General features: G+C 36.6%; 1 protein-coding gene across 1 annotated transcript in view; it reads right to left on the bottom strand.

The window, feature by feature from the left end:
• Nucleotides 1-26,764, bottom strand: part of LOC150095190 (uncharacterized) — a 353,683-nt gene that overhangs the window by 208,770 nt on the left and 118,149 nt on the right. Inside the window, exon 6 of the mRNA XM_090410551.1 lies at nt 15,141-15,253. Coding sequence (XP_090266677.1) covers nt 15,141-15,253 — 113 coding nt within the window. The remainder of the gene's footprint in view (nt 1-15,140; nt 15,254-26,764) is intronic.

Raw genomic sequence — 26,764 nt, 5'->3', positions numbered from 1 at the left:
ATTTCTATGACAGAGATCTTCAAACTACTGAAAGAGTCATGTAACATACCAGTAGATAGAATTTTTCCTTTTATGGAGAGGGTGTGGGAAGAGGTTATCCATGAAAGCTTACAATGGTTGCAGTCAAAAAGGGATAAGAACTACATTTTTCTCTTATAGAGTGGTGCATGATTGAATATCTTGCCTTAAAAATGACCAGATTAATCTAGAAAAATGTATATAAACAAAAATTACAAATGAAAAATTAAATTCTGACATATAATAGTACCACTATTGTATTATCATATATCCAAGCAGAAAAATTTAACACCTAAACCTTTTTTTTTCCAAGACCTTGTTTTTACATAGTTTTGAAATAAGACAGTTGACGAAAATAAAGTAATCCTGTTAAGTATGTATGTAATTTTTTTATGTCTATCTAATTTTTTTTCAAATTTAAGTTTATTATTTTTGCAACAAAATGTATTGTTTTTAATGTTATTTTCCTTAAAATAACATTAATATATCTAACATGAAAATTATCATGTTCATATTAGATATTTTCATATGATGTTCATCTAAATTCAAAAATGAAAATACAGTGGTATCTCGCTAATCCGAACTGTGGTTTGAAAGAAAAAAAGTTTTATTTATTACGTATTATTATTTTGTGTACTATTATTTTTATTTAATAATTATTATTTTAACATTTATTATTTATTTTATTATTACTACATTACGGTAATTTTTTTTTTTCATACTGTCAATTATACGGTTATACTGGAGGTCTATTTTGATGTATTGTGTGTTCACGTTTGCTTTTTTATACTGTACAGTACGTACTGTATTGTCGGCATGAATCACAAATATAACAAAAAGAGGAAATTCAAAACGTGCATAATTTGGTTAAAAATATAAATCCAGATGGTGAAATTTCACAAACAGATTTTATGGAATGGACTACAGGTAGAACCGAAAGTGAATTTGAAATCAAATCAGATGCTGAAATTATAAATATGATGCTACAGAATGAATTAGAAGATGATGATGATGCTAAAGAACTCGAAGAAAAATAAAAGTAAAACATCGAGAGGCAGCTGAAAGTTTTAATATGTGTATAGAATGTGCTAATCAGAATGATACGCCATTCCACAAAATTTTGTTGCTAATGCAGCTCCGATAAGAAGTATTCGAAAAAAGTTTAGCTTCCAAGAAGCAAAAGAAAATCAGACTTTTTTTACAAAGAAATAAAAAAACTTTTTTGTGTTATTTTGTGAAACTTTTTTTGTGTTGTGTACAAGAAAGTGATATTTTTACACAAATTAAGTTATACTGAGCTATGCAATTTGATTAAATCGGAATCCTCAATACAGTACAAGTACGTGCAAATTAAATTTTTTACTATAATAAACTTGTGTACTATATTATTTTTTGTTTTACATTACAGTACAGTAGTGTTTTTTCTATCAGTTACTTCATTTATTTACAGAATTAAATTGATGTACCATTAGAATCCGATTGTTTTTGTCTTAAACGCTAGTTATTGTTGTCTCTTGGAGGAAAATTCGCTAATCTGAACGAGCACGGTTTTTATTAGTTCGAATTAGAGAGATACCACTGTATATAAGAAATTTCCAAGTTTTCCGAGTTGTATTAATTGATTTCTAGCACTGTTATAGTTAAATAGAAAAAAAATAAACTAGAATTTTGTTTATATTAAGGTAAATTAATTTTTATAACATGATTTATTTAACTAATTGAAAATATTTTCTGCCTTGACAGAAATTACAGATAAAACAACTGAAAAGAAGCCAAAACAAAAAATAATTTCTTTAGAAACAAAAATAGAAATCTTAGGCTTGCAAAAGGTGAAGGTTCCACATCTGTTGGCAAAAGTTTTAAATTTGAATGAAGCTATGATCCAAACAATTAAATCCTATTTTCATGTTCTTGAATTGTGATATTTTTTCTTTTTGAAATTTTATTTTCACTTTTGTTTTATTTTTATTTCTAAAGATTGAGGGTTTTTTTTGTTAAAATACTGAAATAAAAATTGATTTATGTTTTTTAAATATGGATGGATGAAAAAAAATTTATTTTTTAAAATAAAATATGGATGATGGATATGCTCAAATAAACAAAAGTTGTGTTTTTTTTTAATCAAGATTACTAATTTTTGAAGTTTCTTTGAAGTTGTGGAGGCTATCTAATATTTTTCTAGGTACTATACAGTACACAGAAAAATGTCTTTTACATGATATTCTTTGGAATGCATACCATGTAAAAACAGGATTGGGTGTATATTTATTCAAAATGAAACTCGAAAGCAACTTTTAAACCACCTAGAAAGAAGGTCTTCAATCTGGTTACAATATCACATCAATACTGAGTCCTTTTACAACTAAATGTTGTACCAGGTGGTGATGTTCTTCAAATGCATGGTATGGAAACGCTGATTATTCTTCCACAGTAAACAGATGAAACTAATGCTCAGCAGTCTTGACTGCTAAAATGATTCATTCAAAGGTCCTATTTGTGATAAATAAGCGAAGCAATTTTGAAAGGGAACCTTAAAAAGTTTCTGGATTGTATTGATTTTTAATGTATTCTGAATATTTTCTGAGATATCTTTGGTATGTGTATCATATACCTTTAAAACTTTAAAAGCTGTGTATACTGTCATCTGTTTGCTGTAGTACTGCAGATTATTATTATTATTATTTTTTGAAACTAGTTGATCACAGAGGAAACTGTTTACAACTGAAGAAAATGTGTTTGGAAAAAAAAAAGACTTTTTTCAAGTGTGATCTATGAGAAGTGGGCTAAAAGTAATGTTGACATGGAGTGTGAATGACCCTAAAATGTGTCTGGTCTTGTTTTGTTTCTTCATCCCTCTGCTATTAAAATTTAGTATATAATGGTATACAATTGCAGTTGGATTTATTATTATTATTACCAGAGACCTCCAGGAAGTCAGGAACTCAGGTAGGCTGATATCAACCAAACTAGCTGTCATACCTATTCTTGAATTCATTCCCCACTACCTGCATTCACCACCTCCAAAGGTAATCCATTCCAATCACATGCAACTCTATACAGAAAAATTTAGTTCTTACTCCTTTCTTGATTGCATCCATTCTCAACTTCTATGAATGAACATCTGTCCTCTCCATAAAATGAAAAATTCCACCTAGTGGTATACTATATGATTCTTTTGAAGGTCTCTATTGCTAGTGTCTGCAATCTACAAATTCTCAATCTGTCCTCACAGTCCCAATATCATCTTTATGATCCCCTTTGCACTCTCTCCACTGTATCTGCACAACAGTCCAGATGAGGATGTATCAAAGACTTGTAAAGAGGCAAAGTGACTTCATATCCTTAGATGTCATTGTTCATAACAGCATTGCAATTACTATTATTAAGGGCTACTCCAAGGAGTCCTTAGACTCATCGAGGGAGACCCTAAACATCATGCAAGGAACTATCCAACATTTGTGTAGTATCTATCATACTTTGTTTTGAACTCATTCACAGTCATAACACCCACAACAGACTCTGGCAACCTATTCCACTCATTCATCACTCTCTAAAAAAAAAAAAAAAAAACCTAGTTATAACATCATTGCTAACTGCAATCTTACTCGGTTTCCAAGAATGGCCCCTAGTTCTCCTATTACCAGACCTGTTCTGAAATATTTTCTCTAAATTAATATTGTAAAAACCCTTCAGTAATTTGCATGTCTCAATCATATGACCTCTTTTCCACCTGTCAACCAGTTTCTGTAATGCACAAATCTTCAACTGTTCTTGTAAGCTTCAATCCATAGACCTACTACATCTTGGTTACTCCCCTATGGATCTTCTCCACCTCTTCCTTGTAATCAAAAAACCAGGTGACCAGATCTGTGGACAGTAGTTCAGATGGGGGTCATATCAAGGCTTGATAAAGAGGAATAATAACCTGCTTTCCAATGCTCAAATTATTTATGAGTAACCAAGTAATCTGATGAGTTGCTTTAGCCACTCTTGCTATGTGCCGTATAAACTAACTCCCTATCTACTAACACTCCCAAATCTCTGGCTTCATCAATTTCCTGAAGTAAAGTTCCATCAATGTGTATACTGACATCCATTCTCCTTTGTCCAGACTGCTGGTCTATCGAAATCATCCTATAAAATTTTATCACCATCTGTATTAACTATTGCTTACCCAATTTTCCATCATCGACAAACAATTGAACAGTTCCTCTCAGATACCTTTCTATATCATTAATGTACAAATTAAACAGTAGCAGCCCAAGAAAATAGCCTTAAAGCATGCCACTAGTCACAGGTCTTCTTCTGGACTCCACTCCAGAATAAACTACTCCCTGATATCTCTCCATCAACCACTCTCCTATCCACCTCATCAATCCTATATCAATCCCATGTGCTGCAGTTTATTGATTAGAATTTCATGTGGTATCCTGTCAAAGGATTTTGCAAAGTCCAGCAGTATCACAGTAAACCTTTATCCAATTCAGCTGTTATTGTGTTATGAAACGTGAGCAAGTTACTGAGGCATGACACACCTTCACAAAAACCATGTCTCCCTCCCCCATACAGTATCGCAATTCAATCTATCCATTCCTGTATTTTGTTCTTGACCAACTTCTCCAGCTTGACAACAACTAATGACATTGATTGGTCAGTAATTTTCTACATCACTCTTGGAGCCTCCTTTACACAAATGAACTAGTCTCTCTTTTTTCCATCCCCTTGGGACTAACCCAAAGCTGAGACTTAGATTAAACAATCTGGTCTTCTGACAATTCCCATACACCTTCACGTAAAACTCAAGCTGGTATACCATCTAATCCCATAGCTGTATTCACATTAAGGTTCTGTAATATGCTATGCACCTCCATTTCATTTACCTTAATTCCCATATAAGCCTTTGCCTCTGTAGTTTACTGCAATATCTCCACCTGGATGATATACTCTGAGTTGTTCTGAGTTATACTCAGAGTTGTATCAACTAAACTCCAAGTTCTCTAGCTTTATCAGTTTCTTATAGCATATCTCACTACAATAAAGGGCATAACTTTATATTTACATTATCAAGTCACTAAATATACAACAGATGAGTCTTATAAGTTTGTCACAGTTTGTAAAGCAGCGCAGTAATCATGTTTGCCAGCCTGGTTGGTTGAATAGTTAGTACATTCACTCTCTAAGCAATGGGTTCAAATTCCATGGTAAGTTTGAATGACAACAGGTGGGAGATGAACTTCATCACCTGGTGTGGGACCACTGCCCATTTGTTGGACATCTGAAGTGGCTTGAAAAAGTTCATGTTTGTTTTCTAAATCAGGGTTTCTGGATTGATTATATATAAAAAAATAATTCAGGCAACAGTGATCATGGTAAAGAAGGAGTAGCAATAGCATTCAATGCTATCTCTACTCCATCCTTTCCCCTCATCTCCTCACATTTGCCTGCAATGATGAAGGGATCAGAGAAAGGAAAGAGTAGATTGGCAGGCAATCTCAAAACAGTTATGGAAGCAAATTTTAAAATGAGGAATTGTTCAAGTTATTAGAGAGGCAGTTGACAAAAAAGAGAAAAGCTTGTCCTTATCGGAGATCTGAACAGCATAAATCCAACGTACATAGAAATGTTTTTGAAAAATTTGGAGAAAAGGGCAAAGATAACAATGATAAGTCTACTGCATTTCTGTTCAGTACACAGACTAGTCATCATCGGCATTACAAATATGTTCAGAAACTCATATGGAGGAGAACGGATGCAGAAGAGGAAGTCTCACTGACTATATTATTGTTGATAGTGATACCTTCACAGCAGTTCAGGATCCAAAAGTATACAGCGGATTTAAAACTGGAAGTGATCATCACTTTAGGACAAAAATGAATATCATATTAAGAAGAAAAATATGTAAGAAAGTTTAAAAAGAACTAAAGTTGAACAAGTTTTACAGGTGAACTGTATATTCAACTATACAAATATAATTCAAGAAAAAATTAAGCAGTCTGAAAATAAGAAACTTGTAATCTCACAGCCAGACTATGAATAAAAACTGAAATTCAGTGAGAGAGGCACATCGTAAAACTGTTTGCAAGGATAAAAAAAAAAATCATAACCCCATTTTGGATGCAAGAAGATAAGGAAGGATTTCTGGGAAAGAATATTTCCCAGGGAAAAAATATTTCAAATTTATTACTCTAGATATCTAGAATGTCACCTACTGACTCACTTGTGAGTCAGCAGGTGCCATAAGAGAATACAGGGAAAAACATAAGAGACTTAAGCTATGTGTCAAAGTAGCTAAACCAAATCTATAAGAAGACCTTGATAAAAATATACAAGATAAATATCAGGAAGGAGGCAAAATGTTTTGAAGGAATGCAAGGAGTACAGTAAAAGGAATCAGAGATTATAAAAAATGACATGAAACTGACGCTATAGACATTCTAGATATCTAGAGTAATAAATTTGAAACATTTTAAACGAAACAAGAAATGATAGTATACAATGGTAAAAAAATATTCAAGAAGAATGCAAACAGGAATATACTTCAATTCTTGAGGTAGAAAGTGCCATCAAAAACCTGAAATGTGGAAAAATAAGCTGCAGAAGATGGTATTTCATCAGAAATGTTCAAATAGGGAAACTTAAAGAACAAGCAGTAGTTCAGCCAAATAGGGAAACCAGCAGGAGTATACCCAAATAAATGTTGTCAGGATCAGATTTGCACCTGATAAGAAATATAAGAGCTAACAAACAATTGAGAAATAATGGAAATATAATAAGGATTTGTATTTTATTTATTTTTAGAACTGAAATAAGCATGTAACAAGGTGCCAAGAGAAATTAAACAGTACAGAGCAAGAATACATCATCTACATTTAATGTCAACAGTAAGAATGGAAGGAAGCACATAAAGGTGGTTTGGTGTAAAATAAGGTGCACTTGATATAAACTTTTATTCATCATATATGTGGATCACATTATGAAAATGAAAAAAAAAAAGTGGCATTAAACCTAATATCAGAATCAAAGATATCAAACTTAGTTCTTTGCTTTATGCAGCAAACAATGAAATTATGTTGAGAAACAGTGTATGGAAGTAAAGTAAAAACTTCAATCTTTTGTTTTTTCCTTTACTGACATCTCAAATTTGGGTGAGAAGCTATCAATAATGGTGGCATTACTCTCAGAATGTCCATTATGAAAATTGCATCTCAATGTTCAAATTGCAGATTTAGAAAATTTCATTAAATAACATGCATTACTGATAATGTTATTTGTGACCACTGAATATTACACAAAGAAACATAAAACTTGGTTTTAATTGGTCTCTGTAGAAATCATAAATGGTTGAATACAATAGAAGACGGAATAGCACTTTCAGAACTAATTCCAGCTTAGTTAGAAAATTTATACTCACTTCCTCTTAAATCATTACCAAATCTCATTCATTACATTTGCTTATCTTAGTCTCAAAAATATTATTATTACAGGCAAATCAAGGGAGTCCTTAGACTCAAATCCTAAATCATGTCCATCACAGCTATTTGACATTCACACAGTATCTATCATCCTTGCCTTAAACTCATTCACTGTCACAGCACCTACTACAGACTCTGGCAGCTTATTCCACTCATTCACCACTCTAAAAGTAAAGCACCCAGCCCTAACACCCTTACTAACCACATTCTTGCCGAGCTTCCATGGATGTCTCCTAGTCCTCCCACCAATATATCTTAGTTTATATCTCAAAAATATCCTCTGAATTAATCCTATAGAAACCCTTCAGTAATTTGAATGTCTCAAATTACAATTCCTCTCCTCCACTTATCAACTAATTTCTGCAACCCACAAATCCTCAACCTGTTCTCATAAGGTTCATTCTACAGACCTGCTATCATCTTGGTCACTCGCCTCTGGATCCTCTCAACCTCCTCCCCTTCAATAAGAAACCTAGGTGACCCAATCTGGGCACAGTAGTCGAGATGGGGTCTTATCAAGGCTCGATACAGAGGAAAAATAACATGCTTGTCTCTGCTCATCAAAGTATTCTTCAGCAACCAAGTGATTTGATGAGCTGATTTGGCCACTTTTGCAATGTACCCCCTAATCTTCAACTCCTTATCCACCAACACTCCCAAATCTCTGGCCTCATCAATTTCCTGGAGTATAGTTCCACCAATGTAGTAAACTGCTGCTAATCTTTTCACACCAAAATGTATAACCTTACATTTTGCCACATTAAATTGACATCCATTCTCCTTAGCCCAGACTTCCAATCTATACAAATCATCCTGCAAAATTTTGACATCATCTGCATTCACTATTGCCCCACCCAACTTTGCATCATCCACAAACAAATGACTGTTCCTCTCAGATCCTTTCCATTATCGTTAATGAACAAATTAAACAGCAGTGGTCCAAGAACAGATCCTTGCAGCACACCACTAGTCACAGGCCGTCTTTTGGACTCTACTCCTGAATAAACCACTCTCTGATATCTCTCCATCAACCACCCTCCTATCCATCTCACCAACCCTATATACATCCCCATATGCTGCATTTTACTGATTAGAATTCCATGTGGTATCCTGTCAAAGGCCTTAGCAAGGTCCAGTAGAATCACTGTAAACCCATTACCCTTATCTAGTTCTGCTGTCACTGTGTTATAATACATGAGCAAGTTACTGAGGCATGACCTACCGTTCACAAAACCATGCTGTCCCCGATACAGAATCCCATTTTCATCTATCCAATCTTGTATTTTCCTCTTGATTATTTTCTCCAAAATTTTGATAACGATTCCTGTTATGCTGATCGGCCAGTAATTTTCAACAGCAGCCTTGGAACTGCCTTTATGCAATGGAACTATTTTTCCCTCTTTCCACACCCTTCGGACTGACCCAAACCAGAGGCTCAAATTAAACAAAATGGTCAAGGGCAATGGCAATTCTTTAGCTGCTTCACGTACGACATGAGCTGGTATACCATCCAATCCCACAGATGTATTGACATTGAGGTTCTGTAATAGACAATTTACCTCCACTTCCTTCACTACAATTCCAGTATAGCCTGTTGGTTCTTCCATTCCTGTAATGTCACCACCCGGATGATATACTCTTGCAAAGTGCTCGCTCAGTAATTCCACTATATCGACTGATTCGGTTACCTCCCTACCCTCAGCATTTTTGAAAATCATTCTGCCATGAACAATTTTTCTTTTACTTGCAACATATTGAAAAAAACCATTTGGGATTGTCTTTAGCCTGCATGGCCAATATTCTTTCATAATCCGCTTTTGCTTCCCCTTGTTACCTTTCTGGCCTGAGCTTTATACTGTTCCTGCGCCTGCAGGTCACCTTTCTCCTTAAATTCCCTCCACAATTGTTTCTTTTTTTGCTGCTCAAGCTTAATGGTGTTATTCATCCATTTAACCGCTAATTTATTATTTGGACTCTTGGTATACAGTCAACCATTGCCTCCTGCAAACACTTCTTAACCACCTCCCATGCACTATCAACATCCAGCTCTTGCAGTTTTACATGCCATGGCACTGAGCCAAGCACACTCCTAAGCTTGTCATACTTACCAGCCCGGTAATTCCACATGTACCCTGTCTTAATTGTAAATTCCACTCCTTTAGCCACCTCCCAAGTCATGGTCCTATGATCACTCTCACCAATTGGTGGCAACATGGTCATGTTCATTACAGCCACATTCTCTGATACGATTGCTAGGTAAAGCACTCTCTGCCCCCTAGTATTTTCCATTACATGCTATCGCAGATAGTTGTCCCTTAATAACTGCATAAAAACCAATTCCTTCCTCCAATGTGCCCTCTCCTCCTTCCAGTCAATGTTACCATAATTGAAATCCCCCATAATAATTACCCATTACCCTCCTTCCACTCATTTCTTCTATTTGCCTATGCATATTATCCCTACCATCTATTCCATCACCTGGTCTATAGCAGCACTCAATTGTATATTTTGTTCTGCTAGCTTCTATCTCACACCAAATAGCCTCAAATGTGCTCTTTTCTCTATCCTGCAGTTCAACTTCTATTCTCCTTGGCTGCAACTCATCAGCTATCATCAATAACACTCCTCCCCCCCCTTTTTATTCTCCCTGTCACTCCTGAACACACTATACCCGTCACATTCAATCCCACGAGCTTTATCATCTTCTGTCAGCCATGTTTCACTAATACCAACAACCTGTGGCCTGGAAGTGCCAACCAAGGCCAAAAACTCCTCCTCCTTGTTCCTAATACTCCTGGCATTAGTGTACATGAATTGCAGAAGCCCGTTAGTCCCATTCTTACTTTGATGCCTTATACTAACTATCCCATTCTGATTTGTTGTCCGTCGTACTCGCTCGGGCATAATATACTCATTCATACACTCAACTGCCTCCCTAAAGTCTGCATATCTAACCCCCCCCCCCCCTTAATAAATCTAGTTTCCCTGAGTCTGTACATCCACTTCCACTTCATTCATCAACACATTTTCAAGCCTCCGTACACCAAATCCATTCAAATGTAAACCATCCATCTTATATAAATCCTTTTGCCCATCGAACTCACTCCACACATCCACAAATTCCACACCACTCTCCATGCATAACCCGTGCATAAAGTCATTGGCAATTATGGCCCTCCTTCTAAACACTTCACTGTCATACCGCGGAAAAATACTCACCATCCAAACTCTCTCACTCTTCTCTTTTGCTACCTCAAGTAATTCCCTAACATCCTCTATCATTTCCATTTTGTCTTCTTTCAAATCATTTGTTCCAGCCACCACTATCATTTCTTTCACCCTCTGTTTTTGTGCTCTAATAGACTCGCTGGCGTCCTTAATGTTCGCATCCGGTTGGTATGATTTTGTCAAGCTCTCAGCTATCACACCTCTTACTAACGAATCTCCATACAACACTCGCTCCTTCATTTTGTTTATGTTTACGAACATTCTCTTATTTTTTGTATCCAACTTTTGCCGTTTATTAATTGGTATGCTCGGTACACATTTTTGCATACACTCAAGCTGCCGCTTTGCTCTATGTATTGCTCCGCTCATCTTTGCGATCTCACTCCTTGCATCAATCTCACCATTTTCATTATCATTTAAATCATCCATTTGTTCTGTATTTTTACCCTCGTTTGCACTTTCAACATCACTCTCACACATATCTGGTACTACCTCGCAATTACATATCACATCACTATTTTCTATATTCTGACTTTCTATTACGATATCGCTCTCGCCAGCCAAAACACACGCTTTAGATCCTCATTCTCCTTACACTTTCTGCACATATTCACTCCACTATCACCATCTAACCAGACTCCAACCCCTCTCCAGAGAATTGTAAAACAAAAATAACAAAAATAGCAATAATTGTTTGATTATGCCACACACACACACACTTATTTACATAATTTAGTTTACAAAAATACAAAGAAATACCTAACTCCAATAGCCAGAACTTAAATGTTTTTTAAGAATTAAAAAAAAAAAGAAAAAAAATCTAGATTTTTACAAACAAAAAGACTCATCTGTTAAACTTACAAAGATCTAAAGCTCAGCTTTAATGTACATATATAAACCAGTTAATCCTAAATAACAATTTTCTTCTAACTCAGACTAGTTTTTTCCTCTTAAAATAAAAACAGTTGACTCTCACTATAGCAAATCACACACAACGAATGCTACAAATTCTTCACCGAAGTCAATAGGTTACAATGTTATGCTAAAAGAAATTCACTATAATAAACTATTCTTTTGGTTTCTAGAAGTTTGCTATAGTGAGAACTGACAGTACTTCAGTTAAAGTAAGAACCAAGGATATTAGCATCAGTTAAGCTGTTTTTAAATAACAGTGTTCTTATTTAAAATAAAAAGAAACAGATTTTGCTATTTTCCCTCTTTCCTTGAAATAATCTCATTTCCTTTTTTTTATTAAAAAATAATAATAATGAGAAAAATAATAAACTTGTGTTACCTTAGCATACTTCAGCATGAAAAGTTTTTTCATGCCACTAACCAGATGGTAGAAGTAACAGAGACAGACAAAATTGTTGAGCTACTGAGGGACCATTTTGCAGGAGTATATCATCCAAGTGAAGATATTGTTATGGCAGAAGTAACAGGGACTAATATATAAACAGAGGTTGATGAATTGGAGGTACTTAGGATATTGCAGATCTGAATACAAATACAGCTGTGAGATTGGATAGAATATCAGCTCACATTTTAAGGGAATGTGCATGGGAAACTAGTGATGCCTTTTACTATGTTTAACTTAAGTCTCAGCTCCGAAAAAGTCCCAAGAGAGTGGAAGGGGGAGAAGAGATAAAATAATTCCTCTGCATAAATGAGGATCTAAGTCTGTGGTAGCAAATTATAGGCCAATTAGTATATGAGGAGTGGTGATAAAAGTACTGCAAAAGTTGGTCAAAAAGAGAATTCAGGATGGATGGATAAGAATATGATATTCTATGAGGCTTTGTGAAGGGTTGGTCATGCATTAGTAAGCCACTAACTTTTTATAACAGAGTGACAGCCTGAGTTGGATAAAGGAAATGGCTACACAATGATACTTTCGGATTTTATAAAAGTGTTCGACAGGATACCACATAGAATGCTATTATGCAAACTGCAACAAATGGAGATCAATATGAAACTGGTGGTATGGATAAAAGGGTGGCTGCTGGATGGATATCAAAAAGTAGTATATCAAGGAGTACCAGGAGGAGGCAGGTGACTAGTGGTGTGCTGCAGGACTCTGTGTTTGGACCACTGATGTTTAATTTATGCATAACCGATAAACGAAATAATTTCATGGGAGATATTCAGCTGTTTGCTGATTATGCAAAGTTGGATAGGGCATAATAGCTAATCAAGGTGATGTAGAGAGCTTGCAGGGTGATTTAAACAGGCTGACAGTATGAACAAAACATAATGGATGCCAATTTAATATGGAAAAGTGTAAAGTTATGAATTTTGGGTACTCAGGGTACTGTACTTCAGGAAATTGATGAAGCAAGAAATTTGGGAGTAGTAGTAGATAGTCAGTTGAAGTTTAGATAGCATACTGCTAAGGTATGCCCACAGGTTTACCTGTTTATTGAAGAACACAAAGATAAAGGAGTTATCATTCCTCTTTATAGAGCCTTGATATGACCAAATCTGTATTAATGTGCTTGGGTCTGGTCATCTGGGTTTCTTGGAGATGAGAAGTTGGTGGAGAGGACCGAGAGGCAAGTGATTGAGATGATGAGTGATCTGTGGAATGCTTCCTATGTAGATTGGGAATTTGTGGATTATAAAAGTTGGTTGTTAGGCAAAAATGTGGGGTGGGGGAATATGATATAAATATTTAAGTTACTTAAAGGATTTCATAGGAATGATGCAGGGGAAATGTTTCAGCACTTGGCTTCAGGGAGTAGAAAAAGAAGAGGTCATTCTGAAAGTTGGGTAAGAGTGTGGTTACAAGGACATGAAGATTAATTTTTTTTGCTTGGAGAGTGATGTATGAATGGAATGGGTTGTCTGAGTCAGTTATGAATGCTTTGTCTGTTAATGGTTTCAAGTAGAGAGATGATAGATATTGTGTTGATAATTTGGGTCTCTCGTGATGAGAATTAGGACTCTATGGAGGTGCCTGTGCAATAATAATAATAATAATAATAATAATAATAAGCCTTACCAACAATTACTGTCCTTTAACAATATCCAAAAAAGAAGAAACTACATATAGAACGTTTTACTGAATGAGTTTCTGTAGTTGATCCTATCATTCAATGAACTTATTCTAATTCTGTCTCAAATATTGCTCCATTCTTGTCTCTAATGTATGTAATCTACTTTTGTTTTAAAATGCAAAAACATAATGAAAGCACCACCACCATTAAAACAAAAGTATAATTTCTGTGTGAACAACGATAACGTTCTATCTCCAGTTCTAATTATGTGCTAGCAAATCAATCAGTTTATTTGCTAAAAAGAAACCTTCTCCAAGCTACAGCTTTAATCTTTAAAATAATATTTATAAACCTTGTTTAGATCTAAATATATATATACATATCTGGTAATCAATAACTGTTGAAAGAAACTTCTTTCAGATAAATCTACCAGTCTGTTTTCCATTTCTTCTGTATTTCCTCTAAAAAACAATATTTTATTTCATTCAAATATCATCACACTTTTCACATTCATAGCTTTGATGTGAGTTGTGGTGATTCCTGGAATGTGTGCACTCACTTCAAACTGCTGGTTAAGACAATGGAGTTCCTCTTCTATGGGTAAGAAAAACGAAATAAAATTTGGAGTATGAAGAACAGTTTTTATTATATAGTTTCAGTCTATTAGAGGAAGAGAATGTTATGTTTTATTGATATATATACAGAAAATGAACTAAACTCCATGTGTTTGGTCTCTGCTGTCATTACAAAATTTTGCTGAAGTCAAGCAACACCTTATTATATATACTTAAGTAACATATGTTATTTAAACAATAAATTAGAACTAAATGCTATAAAATTTTTTATCATTATGAATAGGTTCTTTCTGTGAGAAAAAACAAAACAGGTGAATTTATTTATTACAAGAAATCAAAATTTCATAAAAATAGCATTACCTGTATCACAGTAATCATAACAGTTCAATATAATTAAGAACGCGTACCAAGAAATTATAACGATAGTGTTTCAAATATTTAATTTTTTAATTTTTAAAAGAAAAATTCTAAAAAGCCAAAGAGATTAAAATTTTACCCTCATTCTATATAAGCATATATGCTTTAATTTTCATTATTGCTAATTAAAAATATGTTCAAACATCTGTTTCTTTAGGAAATGAAACTCTATATTGGTTAGGCTATGTGTTTGTTACCAAGCACAGCCCTGTGGAATTTTTATTTACATATGATGTTTCCACTTTAAATCACCATTGGTTGTTCTGATGGTGCATTTTTGCTAAGGGAAGTTCAATTATGATTTTTAAAACTGTGTGATGCTGCAAATATGCACATTTGCAAGATTGAGCTAATACCAATAATAAAACAATGTAATACGATGCAAATGTGAAATACAAATTTAGTAAGAAATCTCTTATTTTTTTTCAACATACCTGTAAAATTGTATTATTCTGTTTGCTTCTCTTAAACCTGTTATATATGCTCCATGAACAGTTGAAAAAAAACTGGAGTGTGTTGCTTCACCAGCAAAGAGCAACAGAGGATACTGCAATTAAATGAAATGTAACAGCATTTTGACTATCTAATAAATATCAATTACAGTAATAATATAATGATCTTTTCGGATCAAAAAAGCAGGTAGCTGAGGGAAAGCCTTCATATAACTAAAAGGAAGTGGATGTAGATTGTGTTAAGTTTGTCACACTGGGTATCCACTTATGGTGAACAAATGAGAATTGATGCAATTCGGACTAAGAAATGGATTAAACTACACATGCAATATGATGGTAAAACAAACCTGGCTCCAACGTCCAGTTATGTTTTTTTTTTCTTATATATGATCTGTTAAAATCTTTTTTTTGGGGGGGGGGGGGGGCTCTTCCAAAGAAGAGAGGTAAAAATAGAATGAAAGAGAAGAGAGAAGTTGGTTTGCCAAGGTTGGAGCTGGGCTAAATGGGTGTTGATCAGTAGCTGCTCTTATTCTCAAATTTGGAGGAAAGTGAAGGAATGAAGTGGCCCGTGTTAGCAAAGCATTGTCCACAAAAGTATCTGTAAAACAGGCATAATGTAGAAACAGAGAGAGAGAGAGAGAGAGACTGGAGTGGAGTGGATCTGTGAGAGAGAGGAATCATCAATTGACCAGAATGCAATCTTCTGGGTAACATCAAACAATGTTAGAGAGGATCTGGGTTCACTACCACAAATGCATAAATAGTATTCCATGGCTAAACATCATTTTTCCATCGATGATTCAATGGAAAAATGTTCTGAAAAATATTATGAGTAGGTTGTAGATAGTATAGATGTGGATTAGATAGTGCATTAGTGAGAAGTAGAGGTGTAGTGTTTTAGCATCCATGATGATCTCATGTAATAATAAGACTATTTATTTAGACAACAGAAAATACAGAAAGGAAAGGAAGGAAGAAATTCACTGCATTCAAAAAAAAGATTTCTTGAACAGACATTTTGATTAGAATGATATGGATAAATTTCTAAAAGAAAAAAAAATTAATTGCAAACTACTCAGATGTTATAGAAAAATATGAAAGAAAAGGTAAGAATACTACTAAATAAATACCCATTAGATTTCTGCTCTGGATACAAACTAGCTATTACCGATACCGTGTTCCAACACAAAGATCTGCATAAATTTACATGAAAATAACACAAAAATTCATAATGACTATATTATAGTAGATTGTAATATAAGACTAGCATGATGTTACTCATGATCTATATTGGATCACATTATGAAGGAAAGTGGTATTAAACCTGGCATCAAAAATTGGAGATGTTAATCTCAGCTCTTTACTTTATGCAGATGATGTTATTCTTCTAAATAAATCCAGTACAGGTCTGGAGAACTCCCTGAGTAAACTGAATAACTGCTATAAAAAGTTTGATATGAAAGGGAGCAATAAAAAGAAAGACAATGGAAACAGGCGTAAACACTAGAAACATCAACTGCATCTTGAATGGAGAATCTACAGAACAAGTAAAGCATATCAGCTTATTACAATTTGTAGTAACATGGCAAGTTAAATATGGAATTATACAAAAGAATTAGCAAAGCTGGTTTGGTAGAAAATTCAGTTGAATAAATTTATGTGGAATAAGAAAGAAATTAGTTAAAACAGTAAACTAGCTATATACAAAGCAGTGTTCAAACCAATTTTAACATGTGTATCTGAGAGGCTGGGTTAGAAATAAAATACTTGATCAAAGACCAGAGACCACAGATATGAGAGTTCTGAGAAAGATTACAAGAGTGAAAAAAATGACATCAATGGCAGTCAGGGCCTTTGCTAGATTAGATTGCGCCCTGAGGTAAACAACCAAATATCGCCCCTGATGGATTATAAGACAAAAAATATAAGAAAATCTCCAATTCCTATTTTGTTTTTATTAAAAGAGAAACATTAATGCAAAACCACAATATCCCCATGGTTTTGCATTAATTTGCTCTAGGGGATATCGCAAATAAAACTGTTTATAAGTTCTTCGAAATTTAAATTATTATTATTATTATTATAGAACACCTCCAGAGAGTCCAAAGACTCATCGGGGGAGGGCACCTACTCTACACCTCTCCGTCTCCACCAACTGCAACTACCTTCATCATTTACACCAATGCTATCTACTGCCGATCATCACCCACCACTAGTATTTTCACAGACAATCACAAACATCCATGCCCACGGCAGGATTCGAACCCGCAGCCTTTTGGCCGGAAAGCGGATACGCTAACCACTCAGCCAACCAGTCTGGCTGTGTCTGCCACTACTGATATAGTTGCTAGACCAACCAATCTTTCTTGGGTCACTGTTCACAAATAATTTTTAATCAGTTTAAGCTTGGAAAAACTTCTCGCACTTGCTACGCTAATGATAATTGTTAGCATAGCAATGCCGCCTATCGCAATATGGCTGAACGAGCACCCTTATTCAGCCGCAGCATGAGGCAGGCTGCTTTATGCTACATCCTGTTGATAGTACTGATGGCAGTATCATATTAAAAATGAGGATATTAGGAAAGAACTTGACGTTGTCAGTTCTTTAGTTCATAAGTATTACTTATCACCATGCTGTCAAGTGCACTACAAGGAATCGTAGTGCACTTGACGTAAGTGGATGCAGATGAAATACTATAAGCATATGGAAGTCATTTTGTCTCTTTACAATGCTTTGATACGACCGTACTTGGACTACTGTGCACAGTGGTCTAAGTACGGTTCTTATTGAAATCTTCTTATACTCATGAACATCTTTTAAGTATAACGAAATTACTACATATCTGGTTATCAAATAACAAATATATCTAGTGTAGTCATCCGTTATTTGAAATCATTGAGCATCAGGAATAAACAATCTGTATGCATGTCTGTATGTATACGTAGTCAGAATTTAGTGTGTAAAGTCGATTTACTCTTTAACACATAACAAATCAGCTATCTCTCAACAGATTTCTATTCATATAAATTAAGTGGATATTAAATCCAACATAATTTCAGAGCCGAATACAGAAACTATAAAAGTTTTGTATTGAAAATTGACCAGAGACCTTGCGGGAATACACTCTCCACCATACTACGAGTTGCCCTAGCTGAACCTAGTAGGTTCAGCTAGGGCAACTCGTGGTATGGTGGCGAGCATGCACACCGAAGCACCCATATATTCGCCTCCTATTGTTCCATTTTGATAAGATTTCACTGGTCTGACAGGCTGTTTCAATGAGTTTGAAACAGCTGGTCAATTTTCAATCCGAAACTTTTATAGTTTCAATACGAAACTTTTATAGTTTCTGTATTCGGCTCTGAAATTATGTTGTATTTAATATCCACTTCTTCTTCTTCTTCTTCTGCACCTTCTCCCACTTAAGTGGGGTCACTGTTGATGATGAGTCTCCTCCACATCCTCCTGTCTTGGGCTGTCACCACATCCAACTTCTTCATCCTCGAGTCCTCTTCTACCAGCTCCCTCCATCTCTTCTTTGGCCGCCCACGCTTCCTCCTTCCTTGCACATCCATCTGCATGACCCTTCTATCCACATATTCATCCTCCCTCCTCATCACATGACCAAACCATCTCAACCTTGCCTCCTGTATCTTCGCTCCTAAGTTCATAACTTTCACTGTTCCCCTCACATAGCCATTTCTCAGATGATCCTTTCTGGTCACACCGCACATCCACCTAAACATTCTCATCTCTGCTACTTCCATCCTGCTGATGTTATTTTTCCTCAAAACAACAGTTTCTATAGCATACGTCATAGCTGGCCTCACTACTGTCCTATAGATTTTGCCTTTCAGATTGATCGGCACCCTCTTATTGCATAACACTCCAGCCATCTCCCTCCAGTTCCTCCAGCCTGCTTGTATCCTGCATCCTACTTCCTTCTCAGCTCCTCCATCTTCTTCCACTGTTGAACCTAAGTATCTGAAGTCCCTCACCTTCCTGATGACATTTCCTTCCAGCTTCAGATCTGTCTCCTGGTCCCTGCACACTGGGCAACACAAATACTCTGTCTTACTTCTGCTCAGTCTCATACCTCTCTCTTCCAGTACTTTTCTCCATCTTTCCGCTTTAGTTCCCACTTCTTCTCTTGAATCTGCACACAGCAAGATGTCATCTGCATACAACATTGCCCAAGCGCATCTTCTCTTACCTCCTCCGTCACCACCTCCATCACAACGTTAAACAGAAACGGACTTAATGCTGACCCTTCATGCAAGCCAACTGTTACGTAAAAATTTTCTGTCTGTCCCAGACAGGTCCGAACACTCGTCTTCACGTTTCTGTACATCTCTCGCACCAACCTGACGTATTTCTCCGGAACCTTCATCTCTCTCAGACACCTCCAGACTTCTTGCCTTGATAGTCTATCATATGCTTTCTCCAGATCAATAAATGTCAGATGAAGCTCCCGTTGTTTCTCTTGAAACTTTTCCATCATCTGCCGTAACCCAAAGATAGCATCTGTTGTTGATCTACTAGGCATGAAGCCAAATTGTTCCTTTGCAATCTCCACTTCCTTCCTCAATCTTCCATCAAGAACCCTTGCTAGGATTTTCATTGTGTGGGACATCAACTTTATCCCTCTGTAATTTTTACAGTCTTGTGCGCATCCCCCCTTTACCCTTATAGATGGGGACAAGAGTACTCTCCTTCTATTCCTCGGGTATATTTTCCTGTTGGCAAACTTTCATGAACAAGTCCCACAGCAGGTCAATTCCCTCTTCCCCCAGTGCCTTCCATGCCTCCACTGGAATCCTGTCGGGGTCCACTGATTTTCCATTCCTCATCCTCTTCATGGCCTCCGTCACTTCCACTCTACTGATGTTCTGCACCATCCCCTCAGAAGGCTGCCCATCTTCTCTGTGAGTCCTTGCATTTTCCTCATTCAAAAGTCCCTCAAAGTATATTCTCCATCTGTTTCTTATGTCCACATCCCTCCATAATACTCTTCCTTCAGCATCTTTGATCTGCCTCACATGTAAGATGTCCTTTGCTGCTTTATTTCTACATTTCGCTAGTTGCTAAATTTTTCCTCTGTCCTTCCTTTGTTTCTAATTGATCATACAGATCTTGATATGACATGGCCTTCACCTGTGCCACAACTCTCTTGGCTTCTTGCTTTCTCTCTCTGTACACCTCTCTGTCCTCTTACACTCTTGACTCATCCCACTTCTGCTTTGCCTTCCTCTTAGCTGTCACTGCCATTTGTAGATTATTATTCCACCACCAACCCTCCTCCTGCTCTCTAATCTTTCCAGATGTCTCACCAAGCACCTCGATTGCACAGCTCAGGATTACTTTTGAATTATGTTTCCACCAATCTTGTACACTTTCCGGTCCATCCGAAATCCTCTCTAACACCCTCTCCCTAAAATGATTCCTCACACTCTCTGCTTTTAAGCGAAACGACTTAATTGTCTTCATCCAATGGCTTCCAGAGGTTCTTATCTTTGATCTTATTTTAAAGTCTGCGCACAGCAGTCAGTGTTGCTGTGCCACTTGATCTGTTGGAATTGCTTTACAATTTGTCACAACCTTAAGATGTTTTCTTCTAGTCAAAATGTAGTCAATGTGTGAACTGTTGTTACCACTCCTAAATGTTATCAAATGTTCTTCCCTCTTGTAGAAAAACGAGTTCACAATTGCAAGATCAAACGCTACCGCAAAGTCCACAACCCTCTCTCCTTCCTGGTTCATCATTCCCACTCTGTGGCTACCATGCACCCTTTCACAGTCTCTATTCTGTCTCCCTATGTGTCTGTTCAAGTCTCCTCCGACAATCACCATCTCGTTTTCTTCCAGTTCCCTCATTTCTTCATCTAACAAGTTTCAGAACTCATCTTTCCCCTCTACTGTACAGCCAACTTGTGGGGCATATACACATAATACGACCACCCGCTCTTCTCCAAGACCCAATTTCATTCGCATGATCCTGTCGTTCCTTCTACCCACTTCCAGTACTTCGCCCTTCATTCTGCCACACACGACAATTCCTACACCATTTCTTCCTTCGTTATTCGCTCCAGAGTAGAACAATTTATATCCATCTCCCAATTCCTTTGCCTTTCCCCCATCCACCTTGTCTCCTGCACACATAAAATGTCCAATTTCCTCTTCCTCATCATGTTTGCCACCTCTCTTCCGCTTCCAGTCATGCGTCCAACATTCAGTGTTCCCACTCGCAACATCCTCTCTGCCTGCTGGGCTCACTTCTTTAACCGCACACGCCCTTGATGCGGTAGCCCTCGTCCTCTTCTCGCAGCTGTAGGGCGATGTGGCTGCACATCGCTTAAAGGGTAAGCCCTAGCCCTTATATCATTTTCTCTTGACTCATATCATAGCTAGAGCTGGCAGTGAAATTTTACGACCGGATGCCCTTCCTGACATCAACCCTCGCCATTTATCTGGGCCTGGGACCGACAGCTATTGAGGCTAGCTTGCTTCCTTCAGGTGGCTGCATAAGACGAAATGACTTAGCAAGATAGGAAAGATTCACCCCTAGCCCTCGAATACTCTAATAGCATCAGGGGGAAGGAGCAAGGAGAGGAGAAAGAAGCAAAGAAAGAAATTTAATATCCACTTAATTTATATAATTTTGCATTGCCGAATTGAAGCCTTATGGTTCTTTATATTAGTAGATTTCTATTCATCTCACTAGATGATCATCAGTATCTATCAGGATGCAGTAGCCCTCGTGATAGATACTGATGAAAATGTGCCTGATAGAATATCTATCAGGCACATTTTCATCAATGAATTCTTACATGGAATGCTATCAAAAGTTTTTTCTAAACTCCAAATAATCATATTATAGCTAATGCATGGTCAATTCATTTGTTGTCTCTATCGCTCCTCCAGTGCAACCAACCACTCTGAGTTCTTTAATTTGCTCTCCTTAAAAATTGATTTTCTCCATTCCCACTTTCCCAACAGCGAAATTATCCTCCTAGAAGATTTTAATGTCCACAACACCAGCTGGCTTCCTCCTCGAGTTGTACAGATCTTGCAGGCAGAGATGATGAAACATTTGCCGTCACTAACGACCTTACACCACTTATTCAGATGCCAACCAGAATATCAGATAACCCGAACCACTCCCCAAACACCCTAGATCTCTTCCTTACCAATGACCCCTCCAAATACACAGTGAAATTAGTGAGCCCCCCACCTCCAGGTAATTCTGACTACAATCTAGTGCTCATCTCCTCTTCCTCCCATGCAAGAGTAGTTTGGCACTATAACAGCACCAAGTGAGACAGCTCCGCAACTTCTATGCAACATTCCTATGGTTGGGGACTATTGCTTCTGGCCTTCCAACCCAAACATATGCACCGAACTAATTATCAAAGTAATTCACCAGCATGGAAGCAAACATTCCCACTAAACCCTGGTTCTCCAAAACATGTGCCAAGGCTGTACAGATGAAACACCAGACAAAGTAACTGGCTGATGTCAAGAACCCATCCTCCTTTATAGCTTATACCGAAGTCTGAAATAGATGCAAAAAAACAATCAATGCTTCCAAAACAAAGTTCGAAAGTACAAAAAGCAGGAAACTATCAGCCTGTCCAAACAGCAGCCAAGTCCTTCAGTCTCTTGCCAAAGCAATTGGCCGTAACTTCTGCCCAACACTATTCCCACCCTTATCATAACCAGATGGCTCTATTGAATCATCACCCACAGAAAAAGCCAATCTTTTGGCATCGCACTTTGCTTCCAATGCATGTATAACTGACGATGGTAAATGTCCTCCAACCATTCCAGACACCCAACATACAATGCCTCCTATATCCTTTTGTCAGGATGAGATCAGAAAAATACCGTCCAAATAGACACAAAAAAGTCTCCTGGTCTTGCTGGCATTCCCCCAATTGTCCTGAAAGTTTGTGCACCAGAACTGACTCCTATCCTATGTTGCCTATATATATATATATACTCTCTTACTCCACTCGAATCTATCCCACAAACTGGAAATTGGCCTATATTTAGTCCATTCCCAAGAAGGATGGCAAAGTCACTGGAGTCCAACTAGCACTCTATCTCGCTTACCTCAGTAATGTCAAAAGTAATGAAAAAAATTCATCAATTCCCAACTCCTACACTACCGTGAAGACACTTACCTAATAAATGACTGCCAATATGGATTCTGTCACTGCCGATCAACAGGAGATCTGCTCACATATGTCATCCATCTCTGGAAAAATGCCATGCAGAAGTTTGGCGAATCGCAAGTGGTTGCACTAGATATCTCCAATGCCTTTGACCAGGTTTGGTGAAAAGGCCTACTAAGCAAACTACCATCATTCGGTCTGACCCAGGACTTCTGTAGTTGGATTGCCAGCTTTCTGTCTGGATGCACCCTGTGTGTGATGGTGGATGGCTCCCTACCTTCTCACCATTCAATTAATGCTGGGGTTCCACAAGGTTCTGTCCTCTCTCCAACCCTCTTCCTGCTATATATCAATGACCTACTTCAATTGACCTCCAACCCAATACACAGTTTTGCAGACAACAGCACACACTACACTCCTCGCTTGCATTTGATAAACTTTATCCTACACAACTCACCTAAACCTACAGAACATCATCCACCACCAGTCTCAACTCTGATCTCCAAGCCCTTCTACAATGGGGTTCGGATGACCTCATTAATTTCAATGCCAATAAAACCTAGTTCTATACTATTTCCCATAAAAAAGAATCATTTTTTCCCAGTATCCTTTTTGATGATACCCAAATTTCCAGACAGTTTGAGATCTCGCTTCTTGGAATTACCCTGACATCAAACCTCTCCAGGCATAAACACATCACAATCATTGCATCCTCAACTTCAATAAAAACTAGGATTTCTCTTTCACTAAAGACGTTACTTCACCCCTGAACAGCTGTTAGCATTATACAGATTCAATAGCTGGGAGGATTATACAAATCCTCCCAGCTATTGAATACTGCTCCACATATGGGATAGGGCCCCTATAAGCTCCCTCAAAATGTTTGACTCAATACAGAGGAGAGCAATTAAACTTATTAATGACCCATCTCTTAACAACTCTCTTCCCCCACTTTCTCACAGACATATAGTTTCTGCAGTATGTATATTCTACAAATATTTCCATGGGAAATGCTCATTTGAAATAACATCAATAATTCCTCCACTCAGTACTAAGCTCGTTGGAACACGTGCAGCTGCTGCTCAACATCCCTTCACAGTACACCTAGAAACAAACAAAACAAGCTTTTTCCTCCTCCTCCTTCATCCCTGCAACTGCTGCACTGTGGAACAGTCTCCCCACCTGCTGTGTTTCCCAGGAATATAATTTAGTCATTTAAATCAAATGTAAACAAGTTCCTCCTTTCCCAACCCACTACCTATACACAGTACTAATGTATTATAGGTTGATCAACCAACCTCTTGTGTGTGGGCATAACATAAAAAAAATAAATAATAAAAAATAAAATCCCTCGTGACTTCATCATAAAACACAAGAAAACTGTTATAACCAATCTTTCTTCCTGAATGAAATCCCACTGTGTGCTATGTCAACAAAAATATGATTCCCAATTAGCTTTTCCATTATTTGGTCTATAATATTAATCCTTGCTAGTCTATAATTTTTCACTTTTTGCAATGAATCACTCGTATGAACTGGATTACCCAGGAAAACTTGCCATTAGAAAATACTATTCCCAATTTCAGTGATTCACTGAAGATAGTCAAAAGTAGATTAATCACTGAGATATACATCTGTTTATATTATTATGTGATACCTCCAAAGGAGTCCCAAGACTCATCAAGAGAGGGCACCTACTCTGCAACTTGGCGTCTCCACCATTCAATCGCATCATCTACACCAACGCCATCTACTGCCACCACTAGTATTTTCACAGACAATCACAAACATCCATGCCCACGGCAGGATTCGAACCCGCAGCCTTTTGACTGGAGAGCGAATAATGGGATGATATAGTCAGATATATCATCCCATTATACCAAGCCAGATATATCATCAACCTTCAATCTTATCAACTGCCAAATGATTTAAAATATCAACAAAGTCCTTATCCTGTATTATGTCATTAGATAAATCTTGGCTTGCAAGTATCATTTCCTCTTCTAAATGACCACTGTTCATATATGCACTTGCAAAATACTCATCGAATTCTTCTACAACCAACACTGCTGGATCGTTCAAAAACTAGTTATGCTAAATTTCTTTCTATTTTCCTTATCCTTTTTTACATGTCTATAAAAGCAATTAAAATTAATCCTAGAAAGGTCCAGATAGCTCTAATTACTTGTATCCATCATATTTAATAGCTAGTTTATCAGATCCATACTCTTTAATAGTTGTTTCTTATTTTTTTTTGCTTTATATAACTTCCACCCATAGAAGGTTGTAAATCTGTCACACATTAGTACTATGGGTGGGCTGTTTGTTTATTTTATTTGTATATTTTTTTAAATATTATTTTTAGTTTTTATAGTTCATAGTTCATAGTTCAAAAAGTTTGCTCTATAGATCAAACATTAAACTATTTTTAGGAATTGCACGCTTCAATGACCATATTGCTGTCTCACAATAGACAATAGAATTTATTTGCAACAAATAATATCTCTACCACCTAAAAGCAATACAATAAAGGGTTTGTTCATGTTATTCAGCTTTGATCAGCCATTTCTCTATTTTATTAGAATATTTTAGCTTTGTGCTGATTCTTCCCCCCCCCCCAGAAAGCATTAATAATTTGAGGTCTTATGCATATGACATTATCCACAAATTTTCAGAATATCTGATCAGGATATGAGACTCCCAACAAGCAAAACACCAACCTATTAGTAAGACTAAAGATATATTCGAGATTTACCTGACTATTAAATCTTAAAAAATTGAAATCGAAAATATGAAGAGGAATTATCTGATCAGAATTCATCCTCCAACATTTCAATACTATATCATTCTGTACAAGATTCATATATTTATTAAACAGAGCACTATGATTACTCAGATTCATGAAAAATGAATTACTGTAAAAAATGATTAATTTTTAAATATTAGAATTAATGTTTAGATATTGGGATGGATTTAACTGGTGCAAAACTGGGGAGAGTGACAAGGAATCAAGCAGATGTTGTAGCTTACAGGAAGACTTGAATAGATTGTATAAGTGGGCAACTGTGTGGAACTATCAGTTCAATGTAGCAAAGTATAAAGTTCTGAAATTTGGTAGGCATGGGATGCAAAGTACAGTAGATGCTCATGATGGCAAAGTACAGTAGATGCTCATGGTGGGAAATTTTGGAGGAAGTTGAGGAGACAAGACCCTGGAGGAGTGGTGGTGGATAAGGATCTGAAGTTCAGAGGTCACATTACACAAGTTGTAAGGTTAGGTTAGGTTAGATTATGGAGGTCTCATCACATCAGATTATGGAAATGATATGGAGGACTAATGTGCAGAAATAAAGAGGTTCTGATTCCATTGTATAAGGCCTTGATCAGGCTTCATATGGATTCTTATGCATAGATTTATTTGGTCCCTTG

This window comes from Typopeltis vanoorti, chromosome 20 (assembly GCF_054136105.1).
Source record: "Typopeltis vanoorti isolate ZY-2024b chromosome 20, IOZ_Tvanoo_1.0, whole genome shotgun sequence".
Lineage (NCBI taxonomy): Eukaryota > Metazoa > Arthropoda > Arachnida > Uropygi > Thelyphonidae > Typopeltis > Typopeltis vanoorti.
Note: the sequence above shows the minus strand (reverse complement) of the source record. Positions and strands in the feature narration are given on the sequence as shown.